Consider the following 25000-nt stretch of genomic DNA (forward strand, 5'->3'; position numbering starts at 1 on the left):
TAGTCTGAAATAAAAATGTTTTTCTCTTAAAATGCAAACTAATAAAATTGAATTTTCTGTTTAAATTGTAAGGCTATTTTTTTATTTATTTATTTAAAGTTTTCCTTCACTTCTTAATAAATTCCATTATATCAACATTTCTCACCCTTATCCTCAATAAATTAATAAAAAACAATTGTGCTGGTTTTTATTCTCTTATTTCAGTTCGATTTACATAACTGAAATAGGATTCTGAAAATAATTTTTTTATTTGTGGTTAATTACTATTTTAGTCACGTAAATTATTTAGAGTGAAATAGGTTTTGACGTTAGCCATAAACAACTCGTACTTTTTAAAAGTTTTTTTTTTGTTAAAAAAACAACTTGGGGTTTTTACTTTTTGTTTTATTATGAATATGAAATGCTGAAATCAAAGGTTAGAAAATATGGTCGTCAATTAAAGGAAAGAGGCTAGCAAAGGAAGAACAATAAATTAAGTTTATAAACATATTACTTTTAATTAGAAAATTATGAACTGAAACTGTCTTTCTTCCTTAGCTAGCATATTTTTTTAATAACAATATCGTCTATATATTTTTGGACAGTTTCATTTCGGCACTTACATGAACAATGAAACTTGCTATTGTTTTTATTTGATATATTCTAACTAAATTAACAATAAAATGGTTTACCTTTATTTTTGTTCATCATGATAAATTCCTCGCAAACATTACCCCCTCTTTTGAAAGGGAGGCAGTATAGTACAGGTTCATTCCTCACAATACCATCCTCCCAGGATTATCCTCTCTTTATTTGTGTGGTTGTATGTTAGTGTACCATTTATTCTGTTATGATATTATTCCAGGCATTAACTGCTATTTTTTGTGGTGGGGCGGGTTTACGCTTTTCATGGCATCATTCTTTTAGTCATTACCTCCTTCTTTAGGGGAAGAGTATGTAGTTTATCATGATATTATCCTCCCAGTCTAGCAAAAATATGCAAGCAAAGGGAGCATATATTCGCTAGAATATATATACTTACTTATATATTAAAGGCACTTTGTGTGTGTGTGTGTGTGTGTGTGTGTGTGTGTGTGTGTGTGTGTGTGTGTGTGTGTGTGTAAACGACTGGGCCAATTTTTAAACAATTTGACATAAATGTACTTAATGTGTCTTATATAGGTTTTGTATCAAAATTTCTCCGATAAGTTCTGAAAATCGATAATCAAAAAAATCTGATTAAAGAAGGAACAGTCCGATATTGACCAAAGTTAACACCCTTATACAGCCTAACATCACAAGAGCATTTGAGAAGTTTTATCACCGCACAAGCAAAAGGACCCAGCGTATAACATCAACAGTAAATTCTTTGATAAGATAGGGATGCATTCAAAATGTATGTCTCCGTTTACAGCACAATTGAACTATGATAAGTTATTTTGCACTTGAGACTTTAATTCAAGCCCTTTTGATAAAAATAATTTCATAAAATCAATAGTACGTTCTCTATAATACAATATAGACTACAATGTAGATTACAATGTATTGGACTAAGTTGCTATGAGGAGGCATGTGGAGCTTCACCACCGGTGCACCACTGACTAGAAATGAGCGACTTCATTGATTTTGATGAGAATAAAACTGTTAGAAGTGTGGAACATTTGTTTATCCTCATTCAATACCGGTTAGGGTTAGGTCTCCCTGTTTATATATATATATATATATATATATATATATATATATATATATATATATATATATACATGACGTGTATATGAAATAAACATTGCATTAACTTCAAAGTTTATGATGTCACAGTTTTAGTGGCATCCCCATAGATAGTGTAGTTATGATGATGATGATAATAATAATATTAATAATAATAATAATGTACCCATGTTACATCAAGTGTTGTTATCCGTTACATATTCTATAATTCATAATGTTTGAATAGTTTATGATTTTACAAAGCATATACAAACAAAAATAAATATCTGTTTATGTTCGTAATGCGTTGTTTTTGGCTTCAAACATATCTGATACATATTTTTTTTATTCAAGCATATGCATATTATTGACGTTTATGCATGCACACCAATCCTTTTTACAAATGTATTTAATACACCTGAAAATTTGAAGTAGAGCAATTCTTTTCTCTATATTTAATTTTTTGTATCTAATTTATTTTAAAAGCTTCTTGGAGACCGAATGGAAGCACTCCCTAAATGGTAAAGTTTACAAAAAAATAATAATGTGCTCATGTTATTCACTAGGTTGTCAAGAATGTATATTCCAAAATTCATAATCATCAGTTCATTCAAAAAGTAATTAAAAATATGTGCCCATGTTTCTCATCATAGTTTTAGAATATATATTCTAAAATTCATAACGATCCATTCATTAGTTTAGGAGATTACCCTATATATATATATATATATATATATATATATATATATATATATATAGCAATCTCCTATTCACAGTAATCTATCTACAAATTGTGTATATCAATCCTCTAGGCAATCTTCTTTGTGTCCAAAACGTGTATGGCAGGACATAAGTACTTTCAAAACGGCGGTTTTGTTGACAGTTCAGAATGATATTAACATCTTCCATGATCTTGTTATGTTGGAAACCGTTGACTTTGGAATCTTCTCTTGCAAACACCAGCAAGATGGCGGCCTTTTTCTCATCTTCCACCGTGGTTTGTCGGCACTACAAGTGATTGATGCAGCACTGAAGACCAATTCTATTGTGCCGTTATGTGTCTCTCCAGGTTTTCTGTGGAGTTGGAATTTCAATTGCTTTTCAGAAAGACATCTTGGAATTGACAGATTTATTTATCTACTAAAGTTCTCGAAGGCTTTTGCCATCTTATGTTTCCTTCGATTTTTCTTTTAGTAAATCACTCTATCATGACAGAGGTGGCAAGTTAGAGTCTATTTTTCTTTAAATTCTAGAGTTGGTAGTTGGGAGTCATCATCTTGATTTTTTTTTTTTTATTGAAACCACACGCCTAATCTGATTTTAATTATTTGCTTATAATCGAAAATGTTCAAACTGGTTCACCTTCACTTGAAATCAAGACCTGATCCGGTCTGTTTAATGTCCTAAATTTTGATTGCTCAAATCTCTCAGATCAGAGGAAAGCTGAGTGTGTGAATATACGCACAAACATTTGTGAAAATCCTATAATTTAGTATTGTTTGCAAAATATTAAATATATTCAATATTATTTATATTTAATATTAAGGTTTTATTAATTAGTAGACTCACAGGAGTCTAGACTATTTAGTATAGGATCCATAACACTTTGAGTTATGGGTCATCTAGATAAGATGTTGTAAAAGGTAAAACCCTCTCCCTCTCTTGGATTTGACAGATGATATCATTTTCTGATGTCATCTACTGTGCTAGATTTTTCCCCTATATCGGTTTTAATGGATGACGTCATAAAATGATATCATTCATTCAGCACAGAGAAAAACAAGCAAACAAATATAATCCAGAGTTTTAGTCGTAGCTAGATAATCTACTACTATATATATAAAAAAAAAACTTTGTGCGTGTATGTTTGTTCCTATGAACTTGGAAACGGCTGGGGTGATTTATTTTTTATTTCATACTAAGGTACTTAATATGTCTGGGAGTAGGTTTTGTGTTGGCATGCATCTTATAAGTATTGAAAATTGATAATCCAAAAAGTCCAATGAAAGAAGGAAGTCCAATTTTGATCAAACTTAACGCCTTATAACCTTATACAGCCTAACATCACAAGTGCATTTGAGAAGTTTTATCACCGCACAAGCAGAAAGGCCCAGCCTATAAAATCAACTGTAGATTCTTTCATAAAACAGGCGTGTTAGAAATGAATGTTCCTTTTTGAGCACAATTGAACCTTGATACTTGACTTTTGTATGTTTAAACTAAATTTATGTGATTATGCAAAATAATTTCATGAAATCAACAGTTCTTGGATAAGACAGGGACGTGTTTGAAATGAATGTTTCTGTTTAGAGCACAAGTGAACCATGATACTTAACCCCTGTATTTTAAACTTTAAGTGAAGCCATTATTTACAGATAATTTTAACTAATCAACAGTACATTCTCTGCAGTGTAACGTAAACTATAATGTATTTTGGACTAAGTCACTGTGGAATCATGAATGGCTTATGCTTGTAGTGGAAACAGTCTCTAACCACTGTGCCTGGTTGGCTGTTATACGGAATGCAATGAATTTGTTAGATGGAGCAGGCCCAACCGATTAAGAGTGTATGCCACAACGACCAACCAACTGTGGGGAGGCATGTGAAGTTTCCTTCCAATACACTGCAGGAGGTGAGGGTTCCTAACTAGAGCTGGCAATCAATCGATTTGATTAAAAAATTGGTAATTTCACCAGATTTCGATGACAATAAAAGTATGGGAGGGTGGAACGTTTGTTGATCCACATTCTATTCCAGACAACGTCAGGTCTTCCTGCTAGTATAGTAATAAAAATCTAGGTTTAGAAATAAAACTGCAAAATCAGTTTACCTTTTTTATCATATTAAAATCAAAAGTATGCTTTACATGTGAACATTTAAATTTTGCAAGTATTTTTATTTTAAAATCTCTAAAAGTGTTCCTTGTTATAAACTGAATAATAAAAATATATTGTTTCAGATGATTCAATCATAAATTTTAGTGAACAATTCATAAATGCAATAATTGTATCATAGAATTTTAGAACCATTGCAATCATCTAACATTTTCGGTTTTGATCACTATCGAATTATATATCATAGCAAAAATAGAAAAGGTTTTTGCAGTTAACTAATATTTTCTTGGGATGTCATGGATGACAAGTTCTTCACACATTTCTACTGTTCTCATTGATAACTGATATGAGATTATTTTCTAGGATGCTTTGTTAGCGATATATTTGCAAACATTCACCTAATCACGACTTCCTCTAACACTCTAGATTACCTAATGTACTCACCCGAATTTGGTGTTTAATAGTTCTTAATTCCTTTCATTCCCGTGAAAATCTTTTGGTGGCCTTGAGGTAGAGAATCGGCAAATGGAACAAAAGGTGGCTTTGTGGCTGAGTTCGAATCTCTTAACCAGCAGGAATTATTACCCAACACTGAGTATTGCATAAGCATGAAATGCTAGTGTCTGGAGGTAAAAATGAATAATTATTGTGCAATTATAATTAAGGATTAAAAATAAAAATATAATACTTAGATAATGATAAGATTTAATAAGTTAAATTTAAAACTTAAATTATTGACATAAACATTAAGGGATGAAAATACATTTTATTTAATATTATTTAAATAAACCTTTTAATTATAGTTCCTTCTTAAGAAATAATGTATGAAGGAAAAATGACATTAACTAATAGATCGTAACATGTAAATAATATTTATACGAAACTATAGCAGATTGAGAAAAAAATAGTTAAACATAAGTAGAAATTAGAATTTCAAGGTGAAGATTAGTATTTGAGAAATAAACCAATACAATAAATAAATTTAAAAAAATAATTTTAAAATTAAAAAAATCATTAAAAGATTAATTGAATATAAAAATAGGGAATTGTTGAAGTTTCATATTAAAAATAAAGATATGAAAATGGGTTAAATAATCGATTCACAGGCAATCAAAAAATTAAAAAAAAAAAACATAAATAAAATATAAAAATTGAGATAGAGGTGAGTCTAACTGCTTAATCCCTGAAAATAGGGATTATGAATATATTCATATATATATATAACAAATATATTTCGCCGTCTAAAGAGGAGCTATTTTTGAATATTTTTAAATGAAATTATCCAAATGGTTATAAAACAATTGTAACGCATAAGGAAATACAACATATAATGTTCTCATTTTATATTTGCTTGTTCTGATTTTGCAAAAATATTATATATATAGATATATAAATTTAATAATTAAATATTTTATACTCACTGACAAGTGTTCATTCTTCAGAAACTCATCAGTGTGGTAATACAACTGATCCTTTGACCACATCGATCAAGCCTTAGACCTTGTGACTAATAATCCAATCGACCAGATATTTTCCCCAAAAATTGTCATTAAATCACTGTATAACTCTATGAAATTATATATATATATATATATATATATATATATATATATATATATATATATATATATATAATTATCTACGACTCATCAGAGTGGCTGAATCGTAGACGATGAAACACGTGTCAGTGGATAATTATATTTAAAAAAAACGGGGTACCAAATTAGTTAAAGGGAAAATTATTCCCAACTCGCATTTAGGTAAAAATGCACTTTCATAAATAATTGAATTCATTCAAAAACGTATTGCAAAAACAAAAACAAATAACATCTATATATATATATATATATATATATATAGAATGTCTCGATTATGGACAGATAAATATTCACTAACTATTGTTGGCTGAAACAAAAATCCTTTTGCTGATTCTTCTGTGAATAATCTTTTATGCTGATATCTTCTTTGCTTTTCTTGTTGGTATTGATACCACCCGAGTAAGATGAGCTGGCAGACAGTCTGTCTGCTATGAATGCCATCATTTCGGAAGTCAGAAGTGCAGATGATATCGAAGAGCTAACATGCACGTATGTGTGTGTATGTATATATATGGAGAGAGAGAGAGAGAGAGAGAGAGAGAGAGAGAGAGAGAGAGAGAGAGAGATTGATAGACAAACTAATCTTATGTCAATTTTTCTGGAATATGTAGAGATATTTCTGCTATTTTGAGTAGGCCACTCAAAATCACTTAACATAAAAACTTATTGAACAAGGTGTCTATTATCTAGAGTGGACACTAATTCTGTAAGATCTGGAGTTTAGTTTTTCTAACACAAAGCCTTGTGTTTTTTCCTCATAGGTTCCGAAACAGTTGAGTCTATCTTTTACAAATTTCACACAAAGCTAATTTATATGTCTGGCAGTGTTCTTATATATGGTTTGTACAGAAATTCATCTAGTAGGTGTCGAAAATCGAAAAAATCCAATATTTAAAATAGTTTTTCTTTCTTATAGATATAAAAGAATAATTTTTTTGCAAGGAAATATTTTACGTTACACCGGCAAGGGAGATAACAAAATTTCAGTGAATCATTTCTTCTTAAAAAACAGATTTATTATAATCTGGAGGTATACGTAGATTAGTGGCAGATCATTCGACCACAGATTAATTGATCCTGTGTTTAAGCCCAAGTGTACCTCACCATTTTATTTTATTTTATTTCCTATTGAGTCCAATTTGAAATAAAAGAAGAGTTACCATTTAAAATCACCACAAATCATTTCTTTGTTTGCATATTTTTAAACGAAACATTAATCAGAAGTGACGTTTCCAGGGCATTCATCATCAAGCTCAAATATCAGCTGATGTAATATTGTAAACAAACACAGACGGAATTTTATGAATGACATTATCATTATTTTTTATTTTATTTATTTATTTTTTTGCGAATTAGTCCACTGTGCAAATTATTTCTTGTAATATATAATAACCAATAGAGGATTGATTCTATAATAATACATACGCAATCTGCATAAATTAAAATATCATGTTTACGCATATTGTACGACCAGGCAACACTGGGCTGCCAGCTAGTATATATATATATATATATATACTAGCATTTCAGCCCGGCGTTGCCTGAGTGTTTGGATGTGTATGTTGAGCAAAAAAAAAAAAAGTGGTAGTAGGGAGGCAGGCTCGAACCCGTACCGCAAAGGAGCAAAAGAACGGGGTAAAACCTAACGTTTATGCTGTTACGACCACCGCCAAACCAGAAGCAACATTTTTTAAAATTAAGGCTAGACAATCTAAAGGAGAGGATAACTTTAAAAAATATCGGCGAAAAAAGTGACCTCCCCCCCCTGTAGAAAAGTGCCTAGTTGAAGGGGAAGATATTAATGTTTTTAGCCAATTTTTCGATATTTGTCGTATGAAAGATCGAACTTTAAAACGATACTGATCTTGGTAAAATTCGTCGCCTCTATTGAAAGTTTAAGGTAGACATACAAACAGACATACATACAGACATTTATATATTGGTAACTAAAAATTTTCGACCCAAAAGCTTGCCCTATCTCTGAATACCCTTTATGTAAAATTTCAAATATTTAGACCAGAAATTGTCTGAGTAATTTGGAAGAGACCGCAGAGGTCAATTTTTTAAAAACTTTGACCCCTATTATGCCCCCTTAAAACTTATTGTTTTGGGCTCAAATAAAGTTATTAAATTAGATCCATGTCCAAGGAACCTATATCTAAAATTTCAAGTGTGTAGACCCAAAATTGTTGGAGGAGTTTGGTAGAGTTCTCAAAGGTCAAATCGTTGAACTTTGACCCCTTAATCGCCAAATTTCTGGCCAAAAACCGATCACATCGATTTTCCCAAATCTCAGTACCCTGTATATCAAATTTTGAGTCTGTAGACTAAAAATTGACAGAGTTATTGCGTAGGGAAACGTACACAGACACAGAAACTTTCACTTATATATATATATATAATCTGTACAATGAAAGCTAATTTGAAAAAAGCTGAAGGTAATATGTAATCAATTCATTTTATTCCATATTTTTATTAAAAAACTTTTTTACTCTCTTTCATTTTATCCATACTCTTTCCTTGTTTGTCATTATCACTGAAGGACTGTTTCTTGGAGGTGGGGGTGTATTTTACTTAACTTTTTCTGTTCTTTTCAATCTCCACTGATATGTATGAGAAAATAGTAAACCACAAGACGCTGGCATTCAGCTTCTTCAACATTCTTTTACTCTCCACCCTCATCACCAACCACAGACGGATTGGCTGCACTCAAATTATTCTTTTATTATTATATTTATGATAGCGACCAGGAATTTTCTTCCCTTCACTGCCAAATGAAATACATGAGATGAATATGTCTCTGTGATGGAAGCAGATATAGATTTGTCTTTTCATATGTAGACAGACATATTTATCTGTGTGTGTGTGTGTGTGTGTATATATATATATATATGTGTGTGTATGGTTTAGACTTTTTACATGTGATTGTGTATACACATGTAAATTTTCATTTACATGCTTGGGTGTGGTCATATCACCTAAATGACATGTTTGTTATAGCATCCATATACACACTTTGTTCATCTCAAGTAAAGCATATTGCTACTGGAGCGTATTATAAGGACTAGATTTATAAGGAAAGGTCATCTAGGTAAGGAGTTAGGCAGCAAAATGTTTGTTCACGTTAGATTTAAATTTTAAAGAGTCCCAAAGGCAAGGGAACTTTACAGTAAATCTGAGACTTTGCTACTAACTGGGTGGGTTGGTTGTGGTAATTCTTGTGAAAGGGGTACACATGCAGTTCATTGAAGTATATTCTGTTAAAATACAAAACGAGTACAAGGATGCAATGATGGGGCAGGGGCTGGAGCTTGGCAGATGGTGTGCAACTTATCAGTTTAGACATTCTTTTTGCATTCTCTCCAAGAGAAAGATGCTAGTAGTTGCTGCACCATTACTCCGTGTGTGTGTGTGTGTGAAAGTAGAAAGTGAACCTTGGGTTTATTTTAGGCAGTATTCTAACCCTCATATTCCATGAGCAATTTTTCAGACAAAAGAAAAAGAATTGCTGTTTTCTAGGTTGGAATATATCTATGTAACACTTATTGTTGGCTAGTTTTTGACCTTGAAGTAGTATTTTTTAGCTCCCTTACATCAAGAGATTTTATGGTGTGTCTTGCGTGTGTTCAATAAAAATACACACACATACATATGTATGTATATAATATAAAGCTGAACGTCTGTGTGTGTGTGCTGGTCACGAAAAGACCCCTATATGGTTGACTATTTTAAAAAACTGATTACATATAATGATAGATGTATCAAGGATCAGGAATGGGTATATTTGATTTGGCAGAACGGTGGTTCATAAAAATTGTGGGGTCTACATTTGCGTCTGGCCCCCAAAGTATGGAAATAAAAAATGAAAAAAAAAAAAAACATTTACAAGGGTTTTTGATATAGATGTACATAAGAATACTTTGATAAGTATGTTTTAACTTAAATAGAGATGGTATAATAAAATTATGGGGTCTGTGTTCACGCCTGTACTCCATGGAAATATGGCACAAACTTTAACAAAGACTTTTCATATCGATTTGCGTAAGTATACTTTGATAATTATATTTCAGTTTGAAGAAATTATAATAAAATTATTGGGTGTTTGTTTGTGCCTGACCTCCATAGAATGTAAATATGTCACAAAGTTTAACAAGGTTTTTTAAAAAGGTGAGGGTCCACAATAACACCTTAACTTTAATCTTAATTCACGTTAGCTTTTATTTACTTTTTTGAGTTGAATCATATTGTGTCAAATAAATTAATCTCATAAATGCACGTTCTTATTGAAGTGAAAGCCCCCTCCCCCCAAAAAAGTCGGAACTTTAGACAATTCTTGATACAAATTTTGCATAACTCTGTTTTTTCCTTCTCCACTTGCACGTGGCACTCTTTCGAATATAGATAAATAATAAAAAATAAGAACGTTACTTGTTATTGTGTCAAAAGAAGGAAAAAATCCTGCTCACGTGATTACGCATGTTTTTAAAAACATTTGCATAACATTTTTATTTTTATTTATATATCTGTTTAAGCTTTTTTTGTCAGTGTACTAGAAGGAATTCAGTTGATTACAACCCTTTCTGCGTGTTCTTTACATTACAATAGTACAACCCTGAATCCAACGGCGCAATACTACACCGTTCAATACTGTAAAACTGAAACGAAGCTGTTCTGCTTGAAAAGAGTGACATTTTCTTCTTATTCATATTTATATCGATTCTTTGCTTTAAAAAACTAAAGTAATTACGTGTTTACTTTTTTAATATCCCATTTTGCTGTTTCGGATTATTTTACTAAAGTAAGTAAAGCTTCATTATTTTTCAAAACTGTTTTTGTTTTTTCGATATTTCATCGATATTATTTAGTAAGAGTGTTTAGCAGAAAAGCCAACAAATGACTACCCGAAAAAATAAATATACAAGAAATAAATGTTACCATAGTCAATAAAAGTTCAGTTCAAGTTTTGTTTTTGTTTTGAAATAGTTTTTAATGCTCTTTACTTGAAATAATTTCAGCGAACCAAAATTAAAATGAAATTTGAGGCGATAACTACTTAAATGAATTTTTATATAAACTACACATGCCATAATCAAATATTCATCAAGCACAAAATAACGGAAAACATTAAAATATGTTTATAAATATTCCTTATGTTGATGGAACTCTCTTAAATTGTTAACACAGAATGCTTAGGTGCCCCTCCTTCAAATTGAAAACGGGGCTCTCCATTTCAAAGTCGCTGCCATTTTGATTTTTTTTAAACTGGTTCGTGAATTTAAAAAAATTTTTTTATAAACTACTTAAAAATACAAACCAATGAACTTTTCTACCATAAAAGTAACTTTTATTGACTATGGTAACATTTCTTGTGTATTTATATTATTATATATATAACATTTTCTCTTTGTAAGGAAACATCATTTTGTTGTTCACGCTTGGCTACGAATCGAAACAAAGTTGATATAAAAAAAATATGTTTTCGCAAAAATTATCTTTACTTTCATCATATTTTGCTTAGGGTAAAAATTTTCAGTATCAAAACCTATCTCTTTACAACCCCATCCTTTTCATAACCTATCATACTTTCATCAATCACAGTCCATTTTCTGTAGGCTGTTTTTGAACCCAGTCAACAACGGGTACTTTTGCTAGTATATATATATATATATATATATATATATATATATATATATATATGTTTGTGTATAGTAATTTCGTGTTATAGGAGAAAAAAGAGTGTTCAAATACTTGTTCTAGAGCATGTATTTATTGTATTTCAATTGGCACTATATATTAGTTCTATTTACACCTTTAGTTCATGAAAACATTAAAAACTGTCCACTCACACTTTTTATATGTATTATTATTTACTTCAACAGTGCTCAATACATAATATATATTTTTTTCATACAACTATATATGTTTTACCCTTGGTTTCTAAATATATAATGGAGTCCTTTTTCGTTTTTTCTTGAGCTGAAGAATATCATTTTATTTTTCTTGCAAATAAATTCGATATCGTTGCCATTTGACTCCATCCTGAAGACAAAGACAAATTGGGCAACCAAGATCTCCTTTTAGACCTTCTTTTTTTGAAATTGCCGGCACAGATGTAAGAATGAAAACGACTTTCGTTTGACAGATCCTCAAATACAAAACCAGCTCGTATTCAATTAACTGGAATGTTCGCTTCAGTTTCTAATTTTATCTTCTCCATATTCTCAGTCTCGTTATGTTGTTGAATTCAAATTGGGTTGCATAAAATGTCCTTGAGGATTATCAGTGGCCATTTTTTCTCTTTTTCATAATTTTATACTCGCCTAACACCTGAACACTGAATGGTATAAAGCAGACTAAGTTATTAAAAGAAGTCATTAACCCCCATCGGTAACGGAAAAATCTGCAGTCATTGCGGCTTCTATAGCAAGTAGTCCTAATCAAATATACTTAAGATTTAAATTCTACCGTTTGTTTTATTTTTTTAAAATCATAACTTGACAGTTGATTGTTACTTTTGTTATGTATTTGATAATAGTAGGTATGATATAAATTCAAAGCTAAATGCAAAAACATTTAAAATGAATAAATTAAGTGTGTTCCTAACAAAAACTGTAAGCCAATACAGTTGGGTATTTAAGCACCATAAATCTTTCATAATATTTTTTTTAAGATTTCGTATAGAAAAACAGATTCATTTTTAGAAAAATTTTGATAAATTCTTAGACGCTATGAATCACCTATTTTTATTATTATTGTACTTTCTTAGAGAAACAAACAGAACAGACTAGAATGATGAAAAAGGTTTTTAAATTCTAACATTGGTTTTATGGCTTAGGACTTGTTACATGGCCAGTCTTTGATTGATCTGTTTTACAACTAAGAAAGAGACACAGATATAAATAGACAATGGCAAAGAAGAATAAAGAAACTCGCGTGTACAGCAAAATATAAAGTAAGAAAACAGTTGATGAGCCGGTGATCAACAGGAAAGAATGAATTTTTACTGTATGATGATGATGATGATGATGATGATGATTGTGATCCTGACCAGAGTTTCCTTGGGGTGATGATGTTGGTGCATTAATTGGTTGATAGTCGTTATGATGATGACTCCTGGCTGAAGTTGTTACTTTTGATGTAGGTGTTGTAGAATTTTGGTTGGCAGGATAAAATAAATTGTTGATGATGATGATGATGATGTGGAGGAGGACGAAAAAGAGTCATTATTGATGTGTGGTTGAACAATGGGGTGAAATGGCAACTGCTGCTTCTGACTGGATTTTTCAGGGGAAAAGGCTAATACAGCTGCTGCTGGATGTTGTCCTCATAAAAATGAAAGGATACTGTAATCTCTGCCAAAGATTTGTGGAGGAGGCTATTTTGTTGAGTGTTGAGGCATGGGATGAACCATGCTCCACAAATGAGCTGCTGAATAAAGAGATGTATCCATTATATACTGTATTGCCAGCTGCTGCTGGTACAACACTTTGATGAGATCAGATTGATTGACTTGAGTGATGATATGCACCAAAAGAAAGTGTGTTGGTTTCTGTCATACAGGTTCAAGAAAAAAACATCCAGTTTCATTAGAGGTGCCATGCTTATGAGTGGGGTCAGTGCAACAGACTGAAGTGTAAAAATGATTAAAAAAGATAATTTAGAGTAAACACTATTTATTTATTAGTCCACACAGACATAGAAGAATGGTAACTTTTTTTGCAACTGGCAAATAGACCAAGAATTGATTTAAAAAAAAAAAAAAAAAATTTTTTTTTAAATCATGTAGACCCTCTTAAAAAATTCCAACCTCTCTCGGTTAGTGTTCTTATTGGGAAGTGAGGTAGGCATGGTTGGGAGTCAACGATTTTAGGCTTAGTTTAAGTCAAGCTTTTTAAAACTCAGCTTTTATTTTGGGGGCGATTCAGTCAGAAGTCTCTTTTATTCAGCCAACTCAATTTGAAGACAATCTTTTTTTTCTCCCTCAGCTGAATCCTCTCCAAATTCGATTACTACCAACAATATATACATTGGCCAACTTATGCATTGTAATATCTGCCAAATATTCTATAACAGTTATGCTGTTATAGGTATTATATTATGTTATTTTCTTAGAAAAAAGAATCAAAATGTAGTATTTATGCTAGGCTTATAATTAATTCTTATTGTATTCTCTGGTTTTAATCTTTCAAAATCTGTCTTTTCAGACCAAACGTGATACACTCGTTGTCAACGTAAAATGGTACTACCGACCATCAGAGGTTCCCTACAATGTCTATCAATATTTGATGCAGGATAGACATACTGAAAACAGTAAGTACAGTGGTTTCTTTTTTACCCGACTCCTCCTTTTTCCTATACAGATTGTAACTGCAAATTTAAATACTTCCAATGTAAGTAACCATATTATAAGACACATACTCATGCATATATACATATCTGTTTGTGTATATATCGGTATACACATCTCTTTACATGTGATGGGCCAGAGATTTTTTTTTAATATGGTACTCTCTGACCTTGGCCTTTGAGCTACAGGAAAAGTATAGTATCTGTTCTAATACTATACTTTATCTTTTCTCTTCTCTGTCAGTGGATAATAAATCCTTCCAGACTGAGGCAATTTTAATTTTTGTCTCAAGCCCACTTTTAGGAGATGGGGTTTCCTTGCATTAAAAACAAGCTTTGTGTCTAACGCTTTTCTCATGGTGAGACAAGTAAATAGGAATTGTGACATTTTTGTGTTGATAAAGACAGTTTATAGCAGGTTTATCGATGGGGGTGGTGCCTTATATATTTTCAGGGGTCTCAAAGCCAAATTTGAAAAATGCAGCAGGAGGAGAAAAGAAAGAGCCACAGAAAATGATTTAGGATCAACAAAAATGGATTATTTTGTAATTAAAATTAACATATTAAATTAACTTAAATATTAAATTAATCTAATAACCTATTATGTTATTATTCTTTCATCTGATCTATGCAAAATGTTTGTTTTTGGTTTTGAATTTCTTTAAATTAAAGGTTGCTTCCTTTAAATTAAGGTGTGTTTTTTGTTTTTTGGCTAACTTGTCTTCCATTTTTTTGTTTTTTTTTGTAAAATTACAAAATTTTCTGTAATTTTTACATTTAATCACAAATACATCTTTTTAGTAATGAATCTTCCAGTGTGTATATTATATAAATGAGTTGATTAAAATAATATATTTATGTAAATAATATTATGCTTTTAATTACAATTGGAGTTAGTTCCATAGCATTGAAACACTATCTCAAGTACTTATTAAGTTGAGGGACAGGCTGAGAGTAGGGTGGGGTGATAATAACTCAATTTGATGTGAAGGAGTTATAAAGAATTAGAATTGGATTGAAGGAGGCCATGATCAAAATAATGCTGAGAAGCACTGCTTTAGTAGGCTAGGCCAAAGCTTCAGAGGAATCTTTTCTACTTATTAAATTATGGTTTCCAAATTTTAGGGGCATATTTTTTTTTAACCACTGGGATTGAATACAAGAGATCAAATAGAATTCAAATTTAGCATAACTGATTCCATAGTCTTTGATTGTATCCATTAGGCAACATCAGCCATAAACATGCACAGAAGTAAAAACATATAATCACAAAAAAGAAAAAACAAAACCACTCCAAACAAACTGGATAACAAAAAAGCCCAAATCTCTCCTCCCTAAACAGCCTCCAAGAAAACGTCCTTGTGCTGGATGTATCGATCCAACATGGCTTCTGCATAAATCTCAACTCAAAATGGCAGAAAGAAGAAGTCAGTTGTATTTTGTGAAGATGGATTAACTCTGTAAAAATCAACTCCAGTTTCCTTACATATTTCTGTTTTCTTTCTTTTTTCTATTCTGTCAAAACCCATGCACTCATGGGAAATACTATACTTATCTATATAACTTTGTCTCTAGACATGCAGGTGTGCATGTGTGTCCGTCTGTTTATGTGTATGTATGTACTTGTAAGTGTGTAAGTCTAGGTGGTGAGTGAATGTGAATACAACTATGTGCATATGTATAAATGTAGCCTGTAAATTGTATGTTTTATGTAAGAGTAGCTGTGTGTCTAAATCTAGCTGCATGTGTGTAAATTCTGCCGTGTGTATGTATGAATGTACTGTGTTTGCTTAGGTAAATATGTGGGTGTACATGTACCATTAAGTTTTATTATTGTCTAATCACAGCCCCAAATAGTTAGAATGACAATATTGCAAAATGTGCCAGTTACTAAGCAAATTATTTAATTTGCTGATAATAAACAGAGCTTTTGCTTAGTCATCTGTGTTTGCTTACATGTATATGTTTTGTTATGTATGTATATTTTGGTATATGTAAGTGGTTATGTATGTATATAGGCGTGTAATGCTCTTTCATATCAGTTTGATAAGATTAGACTTTGACCCTTTGAAGTTAATCCCTAAACTACTAATCTTCAACTATAATATTATTAAATACGAAGTCTAATGGCTGATTATAAGATTGCAGTGAATTTCCTCTTTTAACAAGCCAGCTCTCCTGCATCCTTTAAAACCATTGGCATCAATGAGTAATCAAATTATCACATATATCTATAAATAAATATAACATGTATATCTATAAATAAATATAACATATATATGTATAATAAATATTGTATGATCTTATGAATCTAATTAGGCCTTCAGTTTTTATACCTCCTAAACAGCAAACAAAGTATCTTGGAAATTAAAAAAACAACAAATTTGGTTTCAATTTATCATTGAAATTTCCAGGCATTTTTTAATGTAAATAAAAAAAATCAAGTAAATCATGAAAAATAATTATGCTGTACTTGTTGAAATGGAATATGGGAAGTTAAAAAAAAATAGAAATTGTATTGCAGCAAAAAAATTATGATGCAGTGACACAATTGTGAATGTGTGATTATTGCTTTATCAGTTTGTAAATTAATCTAATTTTTTCACAGAATTATTTTAGCTAAAGATGCTGGATTTTTAAAACCCTGTTTTATTGTTATTTGACTATAAAATCATAGTCAATTCTATTATTGTTTTATAAGATTTATCATGGATGAATGGAACTATTTTAGATTTATCAGAAATTAGTTGTGTGTGTGTTTTTTTCTCAAGGTTGTGTATGAATTACTAGTTTAAATGATCTTTTTGATGACTTTTTTGTTCAAGTCTTTTGTCCACAAATCTGTGAGTTTCACCGGTGTAGATTTTATTAGTCATTTCAAGAATAATGTTGATTTTAGTTTATCATTGTTATTTTTTAAAATTAAATATTTGATCATATTAAGCGAGGTAATTCTGCTTATGTGCATTCCTTCATTTTATTTTTTGAATCACTATTGTCATTAGTGAGTTAAAAAAATACAATAAAAATTAGAATATTATATCATCCCTTGAAATGATTGCAATAAAATATACATTGGAAAAAACCATAAATGCTTGGACAAAATATATTAACATAAAATAGCCATAAAAACTAATCATTTAAACCTTTTATCCATACAGGTCATAGTAATTTAATTGTGGTAAATTTTAAATGGTTAAATTTATTTGCAATATACCTACCAGAAATAAATCGGCTATAATTTTCCAATCAAATAATATCAAGTACAAAAACAAGTTTTTCTAATCAAGTTAAAATAACTATTAAAAAATGAAATATTCATTTGCCTTCATTACAATTTTCACATTTCTTTAACATCTTATTTTCCATATTTCACTTACCATGAATACAGCAGAATTTTTACAATTTAAAAATTAATTCTTTGTTTCTGTTTTTTTCATTTTCTTTCATGATTATCAAGAAAAACTGTTCTGATAACTTTTTTATCTTTTTGAAAAGTGTCTAATTTCCAATGTTCATTCAGTATAAAATGAGGCCATTTTTTTTTCACAAATCAGTTGATGGTGAAGTTTATGCTTATGGCCTTTAAATAAGAGCTTATTTTACAAGGATGAATTAACTTTAAAAATGAGATAAAAAAAAGTTACTCAATTTTTATTGGAGCATCAGAAGAAACTGATGCTGATGAGATTGCAACAATTAAGAGTGGATGGAGTTAGTTCAGAGAACTTCTGCCATTATTAATTAGCAGAGTGTTACCACTGTTGACCAAGCATGTTTGCAAAGTGTAATAATGTATAAAAGAGAAACATGACTAATAAGAGTTAAGGATATGTATTGCATGGGTAGAAATGATATGAGAATGCTACAATGAATATGTGATGTGAGTTTTAAAGGCTTAGATCTGATGATCTCGGTAAGGAGAGAGATGTATAGAGTAGAAGGCTTTGTTCATTTGATCACATTGGAATAGTGTTTGAATTAGTAGATGCAGAGCAGTTGAGGTAGCAGGGTCAGTTGGTAAGGGTAAGCCAAAGAAAACATGGGAGGAAATGATAAGGATTGATTTTAAAGAAAAAGAAGGAAAATAAAGAGGTCGCCAGATATAGGTTAATTTGGAAGTCAATTTCTAAAAGCCATCCAAAGTATTTCAGCTTGTAAAATGGATGTTGAACCGAATATGGTGATCATGATAAATCAGGAACTTTATTGCCTAATTTTTAATGAAATAAAGAAATATTTTGTGCAGATTTCCACCAAATTTTTTTAATCTAAAAATTTTATTTAATATTTTTATCTGAACCAAAATCTAATTTCATTATATTCTAAGATTATTTTTCATAAATGTTCTTTAAAAAATTCTCAAAGACTCTCCAAATGCATTGAAGAATTCAATTTCAACAATACTGTATGTTTATGCTTACAAATTTTATGGATAATCGTAGGTTTTCACCAATGATAAATCACTTTTGTATATAATCGTAGATTTGAAACGATTGTGAAATTTTCTTTGTGGCTGAATAATTTATTTAAAAGAATTTACTGTTTTGTATTTTTTCAATTATTCATGAGAAAATGATTAATGCGTTATAGAATAAATTATTTAAATAAACATTGATAGACATCAAGGTTTCAATGTGCTAAACATATGAAGATTTATTGTGAAGAAAATTGTACGTGGTTAGTTTTTCTGTTTTGAAGACCAACACAAGTATCTATCTGAAAGACATACTATGCACAGTGAGAGTGGTTTAGCTCAGTGGATTAAATAAAGACCTTACAATGAAAGATGCACAATTTTCTATACAGGATTACCCCCACCTCACCCCAAGATAAAGAATAAATGAAAATGCCACCCAACTCGTTAATAAAATGTACAAATCTTTCTGCAATAAAACCATATTTGGTACAAATAAACGTCAGTATATGCTTTATATGTACATTAAGTTTAGTAAACAAAATTAAAAATAATTTTCAAACTAAGACCTTCACTGCTGCATCAATCACTAGTCTTGGATAGGTTACAAATAAAAAGTTTCCAATCTAATAAGTCTCATACTGTCAATTAAGCTCCAGCCCATCCCATTTTTGCTATGTTGCATTCCTTTGCTCATTTTACAAACACTTTAATGGAATGTGCTCCAACGAACTTACTGCACTTATACTCCCTCAATGTAAATATTCTTGGCAAGCAGCGAAATTATAACCACTCACTGTAATGGCTTCTTTCCCAGACCACTTGCCTTTGGAATTTCCTTGTTGCTTACTGTTTTTCAGACTGCATAAACATGCGGAAATTTAGATATAATGCTAACAAATATTGAATTGCACAACTCCCCTCTTAGAATGCTCCCAATAAATCCGGTCCCTAGTTCACAGTATCCCCTTACATCTCAATGATAAAATTCCTTGTTAAAGGTGAAAAAAGTAATAAAAAAAACAAATTCATGACTGAGCAAAATTTGCACATAATTTTCATACATGTATATTGTTGATTCGGTATTCGTATCCAGTGCTTTCAAATATAAATCTTAATCAACCAAACATTATGAAATTACCTTCTACAATTCCATTTTACCTTTTAAAATGTTGAAAATATAATAGATGTTATTGTATACATTTTTAGTGACTTATATTCTCTTTTATAAAAAATTACATTTTTCTTTTATATATATATAAAAATGTTTTCCTAATTTCAAATGCCATCACAAAATAAACGCATATTCATAGCTAAACTTTTTTCCCCCAAATAACTGCCATATTAAATATCTGAAGGAACTAATATTTATTTGTTTTGAAAAGTGTTAAATATATCGTTTTAAAATCGTTTATAACTCTTTTTAAAAAAATCAGCTTTATTTGATTTAACCTTGGTTTAGTAAAAACAAAACAAAAAAAATAATTGCTTGCACCAGCTTTTTTTTTTTTTTTTAATGAGAGTTTCACTTCCGGTTTAGTTTTGCCCACACTTTACATTGTTTACATTTTACTTTTTTTACATAATTTTAGGTAATTAGGACTCGGTCAACAATAGTAAAGTCTGTGTTCTCGTTAAACATCCGTAAACAGCAACGACAGTGTTTTATTTGTTCACATTTATGATTTGCATCTTATTATATGTATAAAAATACAAACGTAGTAACATGGGAGCTCAGCTTGGGAGTAGGAGTTGCTTGGGCTGCTCAATCTTTTCCAGGATGAGTTTCACTAATTCATGAGCTCCTGGTGTAATCTGAAATGGTCAGTGCATACATCTTCACATACACACGCATAATACACTCTTAAGTGAATGGGAGCAGACCGTGAGAATGCCTATATAGCATATTGAAGCTTGTGTATCAAAAGGAGAACGTCTCTTTCCAACGCATGACGTCAGTCACATGTGTTCTTGCTCAAGTCTGGTAGTCTTTTGTTATTTATTGTTCCCCCCCCCCGCCACCCAATATTAATTCTTCAAGAATCTCTGCATATATTTTAAACCAGTATTCTTCTTTTTTTCCTTCTATCATCATCTTAATGACGTTTTATAATTATTAGTTTAAAAGCTACCTTAAATTTATCAACAACTTCTGATTACATTGACTTCCGTTGTTTCTGATGTGTGTAACATCTTGTGTGAACTTTATCCGTCTCTAATTTGACAAACAACTTAATGTGTTTTTGTTCTGAATTTACTAGATTGATGTGCAGCAAGCAACCATTTTATTACCTGTCACTCAGGTAATTGTAGATGCTTCGGTGGAACAGCCTGGGTATCCAACATAGGAAAGAGTCCCTTTAAGAAGAATAGGAATTAGTCACCGTGTGATCAGATGGTGTCATGTGGTGTAGTAGAGTTGGTAGTTGATAGTGTAAAAATTAAAAAAAATGACCTCTGTTGCTAAGGAGAGAGAGAGAGAGAGAGAGAGAGAGAGAGAGAGAGAGAGAGAGAGAGAGAGAGAAAGAGAGAGAGAGAGAGAGAGAAACAAGAAAAGTAGTAAAAGGAGAAAGATGGGGAGTAGAAAGAGACGGAGAATATAATAGAGAAGAGGGAAGAGATGGGAGTGAAATAAGAGAAGAGTTAGAACATTGGGAAGATACCTTCCTGCCCAGACAACAAAGTGAGAGAGATTGTTTTCATACCAAATGGAAATGGGGTAGAGGAGTGTGTGTGTGTGTGTGTGTGTGTGTGTGTGTATGTGTTCTAAAATCAATATCTGTTGTAATTTTTTTTTCCTTTGTTTTTAATTTATTTATCAAGATTTTTGTTATTTATCAAAATCCATATAGGTCAATACAAATCTGTCACCATATCCTTTTATTTGATTTATATGCATTTATATATACTAGTGGAAACCGTGTTTGCCTGTTGCCCAGAGAAAACTTGAGCAATGAAAGAAACTCCTGATCCAACCCTTGATCCCTATATAACTAGTTATAGTTGATTGATCTGTGTTTATTCTATTTATAACATTAAAGCTTTGTTTTAATTGGAAATATGATTAATGCTGAAATCCATTTTAATGGAGATGGGTCGATAGTTGCTGCTTATTAACAACAAGAAAGCTCTCTTTCTGTCTCTCGTTAACATTGTTATTATTCTAGTCACATAGAAAAGTTTCTCTCTTTAAAAAAGATAGAGAGAGAGAAGGAGATAAGATTTAGTATTGAAAAGGAAATAATAAAAAGAACCGCAAAGAGAATGAGAGAAAATTGTCTAGAAGTATCTTTTCCTTTTTCTTTTTCTGTTTTTGGATAAATTGAAAAAAATGATACTCTGTTCAATTAGAATAGCCTCGTCATAGAACTAGTTTTTTTTCACTTAGTATTGAAACCAATGAAACAGCTAAAGAAATGATTGACACCTAGTGCAGAACTGAAAACATCACTTTTTATAAATAAAAAAAAATAGCATAAGGTGATCTCAGGAAAAAAAGACTTCCAAGTAATATAAGCTTATCAACCTCCAACAATGTCTATGACATTAGTAATAATAGCAGAAACCGTTAGTTAGATTAAATTTCAAAGTAAGAAATCGATTAGGAAATAAAAAATATTTTTTTGTTTATAACACAAAGAAATGTGTTCAATATCTTATGAGACTTTTGTTTATGAAGCTATACCGGTTAATTAAATAGGGAAAAATCTCATCTTACTTTATATATAAGATATGCAATCCACAGTGTGTCACTGTATTACAGCTCTTCATTGTGGCTTGACAAGTAAGCGCCTGAAGCAGAGATCGAAACTCAAGCCTTTTTTTCAACCGTTGAAGATTCTATGTACTAGGCCATCAACAGAAGCTTCAAGGTAGTTAAATCTTAATATTTTTATCAGTCAAAAAAGAATGTTTCATTCATTTTTATGAAAAGTTTTGTATTATGACTAATGAAAGCTGGTGATTTCACTTTCTATAATGTTCAATCCAGAAAGGACTGAAAGTATATGCAAATATATAGTCATACATGCACACAGACATTTCAATGTATCACAGCTTTTCAGTTTGGCTTGACAGCCAAGCACTTCAAACCAAAATCAAAAGAAATATGTGTATTACAATTCTGTCGAGACATCTCAATATACATCTATCTGACACTAATATCTGGCCATCTAAAAATTAAACATTCCTGTCCTCCTCCTCCTTCTCCTCCTCCTCTTCAATTTCCAAAAAAATTTGTAGATAATCTATATAATAATAGAATAGCACGTGTGTTATTTATTTCATGTGATACGCTTACATCCAAGTGACTGTCGTTTAATTGTTATGAATTTCCATTTCTTGTAATAAATAATTCTACCAAGAATTCTTCATATGTTTTGGTTTAGATTTTGATTATAGCTGATGCCACTGAAGTCATTTATTTTTTTATGAATAATTTTATCAAAAAATCTTCATAAATTTTGGTTTCAGTTTCGATTATAACTGATGGCACTCCAGTCATCTATTTTTTTTTTATAAATAATTTTATCAAGAATTTTTCATAAGTTTTGGTTTCAGTTTCAATTATAGCTGAAGGAACTCAAGTTATATATATATATATATATATATATTTTTTTTTTTTTTTTCATAAGTTTTGGTTTCGGTTTTCATTCAAGCTGATGCACCCAAGTCATATAGATATATTTTTTTTACTTTGGAAATCGCAACTTTATAATATATAAAAATCGATAGAACATTAATTCTATCATAATATATATGAAATCTGAAAAAATTAAAATATCATATTTAAGCATACTTTATGATCGGGCTATGCTGGCATCTTTGCTAGCTCAGATAAATACTTTTGCAGTTTTAACAAAATAGCTACAATAATATCAGAGTGTCACCATTTACACTAAACATCTACAGAATGCCAACATCAATATATTACATATGAATTCCCCTGTGGAATTTCCACAAGTCCTGCTAGTCCAATATTATTAGAATATGAAAATGACGAACTAAAACCAAACATATTAGATATCTTACATATAAAATTTAAAAAAAAAATAGCAAATAAAAAAAATAATTTGAATAACGATAAGAGCGTTTTTTACATATTACAACAAATCTTCATAATTTCTGTGAAAAGCATCACTAAAACAATTTGCTTAACGTGATATTTACCTTACTGAGGATGGTTTCAGTAAGAACCAAAAGTACTAAGCTATCTATTGCAACTTCAGTAGTAAATTCCAGCCTGCAATCCAAACACTAATCAGGCAGCGTGAAAGGATCAAAGAGAAAACATGTAGATAAAAGTCGTTTGTACTATTTAACCAAATATGTCTACAAGAAAAAATGTAGCATGCACACACACACACTCACACACACACACACACTCACACACACACATAATTAGTAATGGGATGATTCCAATATTTTTTTCCCTCGATTCTACTACAATTATTGATTCTGTTCTAAATTCCTGATTCTAATTCTTTTAAAATTTCTGCATACTTAGATATAGAGTTGTTTTTTGTTTAGTTTTGTTTTTCTTCGATTACTGTAAAATACATTTAAGGTGAGGATAATGTATTGATTTTGTTTTACTAGTATTTTAAAATCAATAAATATTTATCAATTCACTATTGGTACCATTCATGAGAAAAGTGAATTTTAATTTAAAAAAATCAGCAAAAAATGATAAGAATCGTTTTTGGCATCTAAAATTAGGTACAATTTTTGCAATTCTGATTTCCGAACAATGTTAGGTAGGAACTGGTTGTATATTATGATTATTGAATACTAGTAGGAATACCCATCCCACAGTGTGTGTGAAATTAGAGATTATTTAACTGAAGCTATGGGCATAGAAATTTTTCAGTTTTGCAATATATATCCATTATATATAAAAAATAAAGATAAAAAAAGAAAAGGCAAGATTGTGTGTTAAATACAAAAGTATCTATTTTGAAAACGTTTTATTTGGTGAATTCAGATTTTTTTCAACCGACTCCCCCATTTATGGAGTTGCCAATTTTGAGTAGATTCAGTTGTAAATGATAAATACCACTCATATGTTGGGATTTTTTTCAATAGATTTTACACTTTTAGAATATAGGTTCCAAGGTCA

At 30.6% G+C, this 25000-nt stretch overlaps 1 protein-coding gene across 6 annotated transcripts in view; it reads left to right on the top strand.

Annotated features, from left to right (window-relative positions):
* LOC145291482 (uncharacterized) overlaps nt 1-25000 on the top strand; it is an 848143-nt gene that overhangs the window by 568432 nt on the left and 254711 nt on the right. For all 6 annotated transcript variants that reach the window (XM_080137367.1, XM_080137394.1, XM_080137385.1 and 3 more), the window contains one exon: nt 14324-14429. In XM_080137367.1, the coding sequence (XP_079993493.1) occupies nt 14324-14429 (106 nt within the window). The remainder of the gene's footprint in view (nt 1-14323; nt 14430-25000) is intronic.

This window comes from Euprymna scolopes, chromosome 2 (genome assembly GCF_053919585.1).
Source record: "Euprymna scolopes isolate OS-2025 chromosome 2, ASM5391958v1, whole genome shotgun sequence".
Lineage (NCBI taxonomy): Eukaryota > Metazoa > Mollusca > Cephalopoda > Sepiida > Sepiolidae > Euprymna > Euprymna scolopes.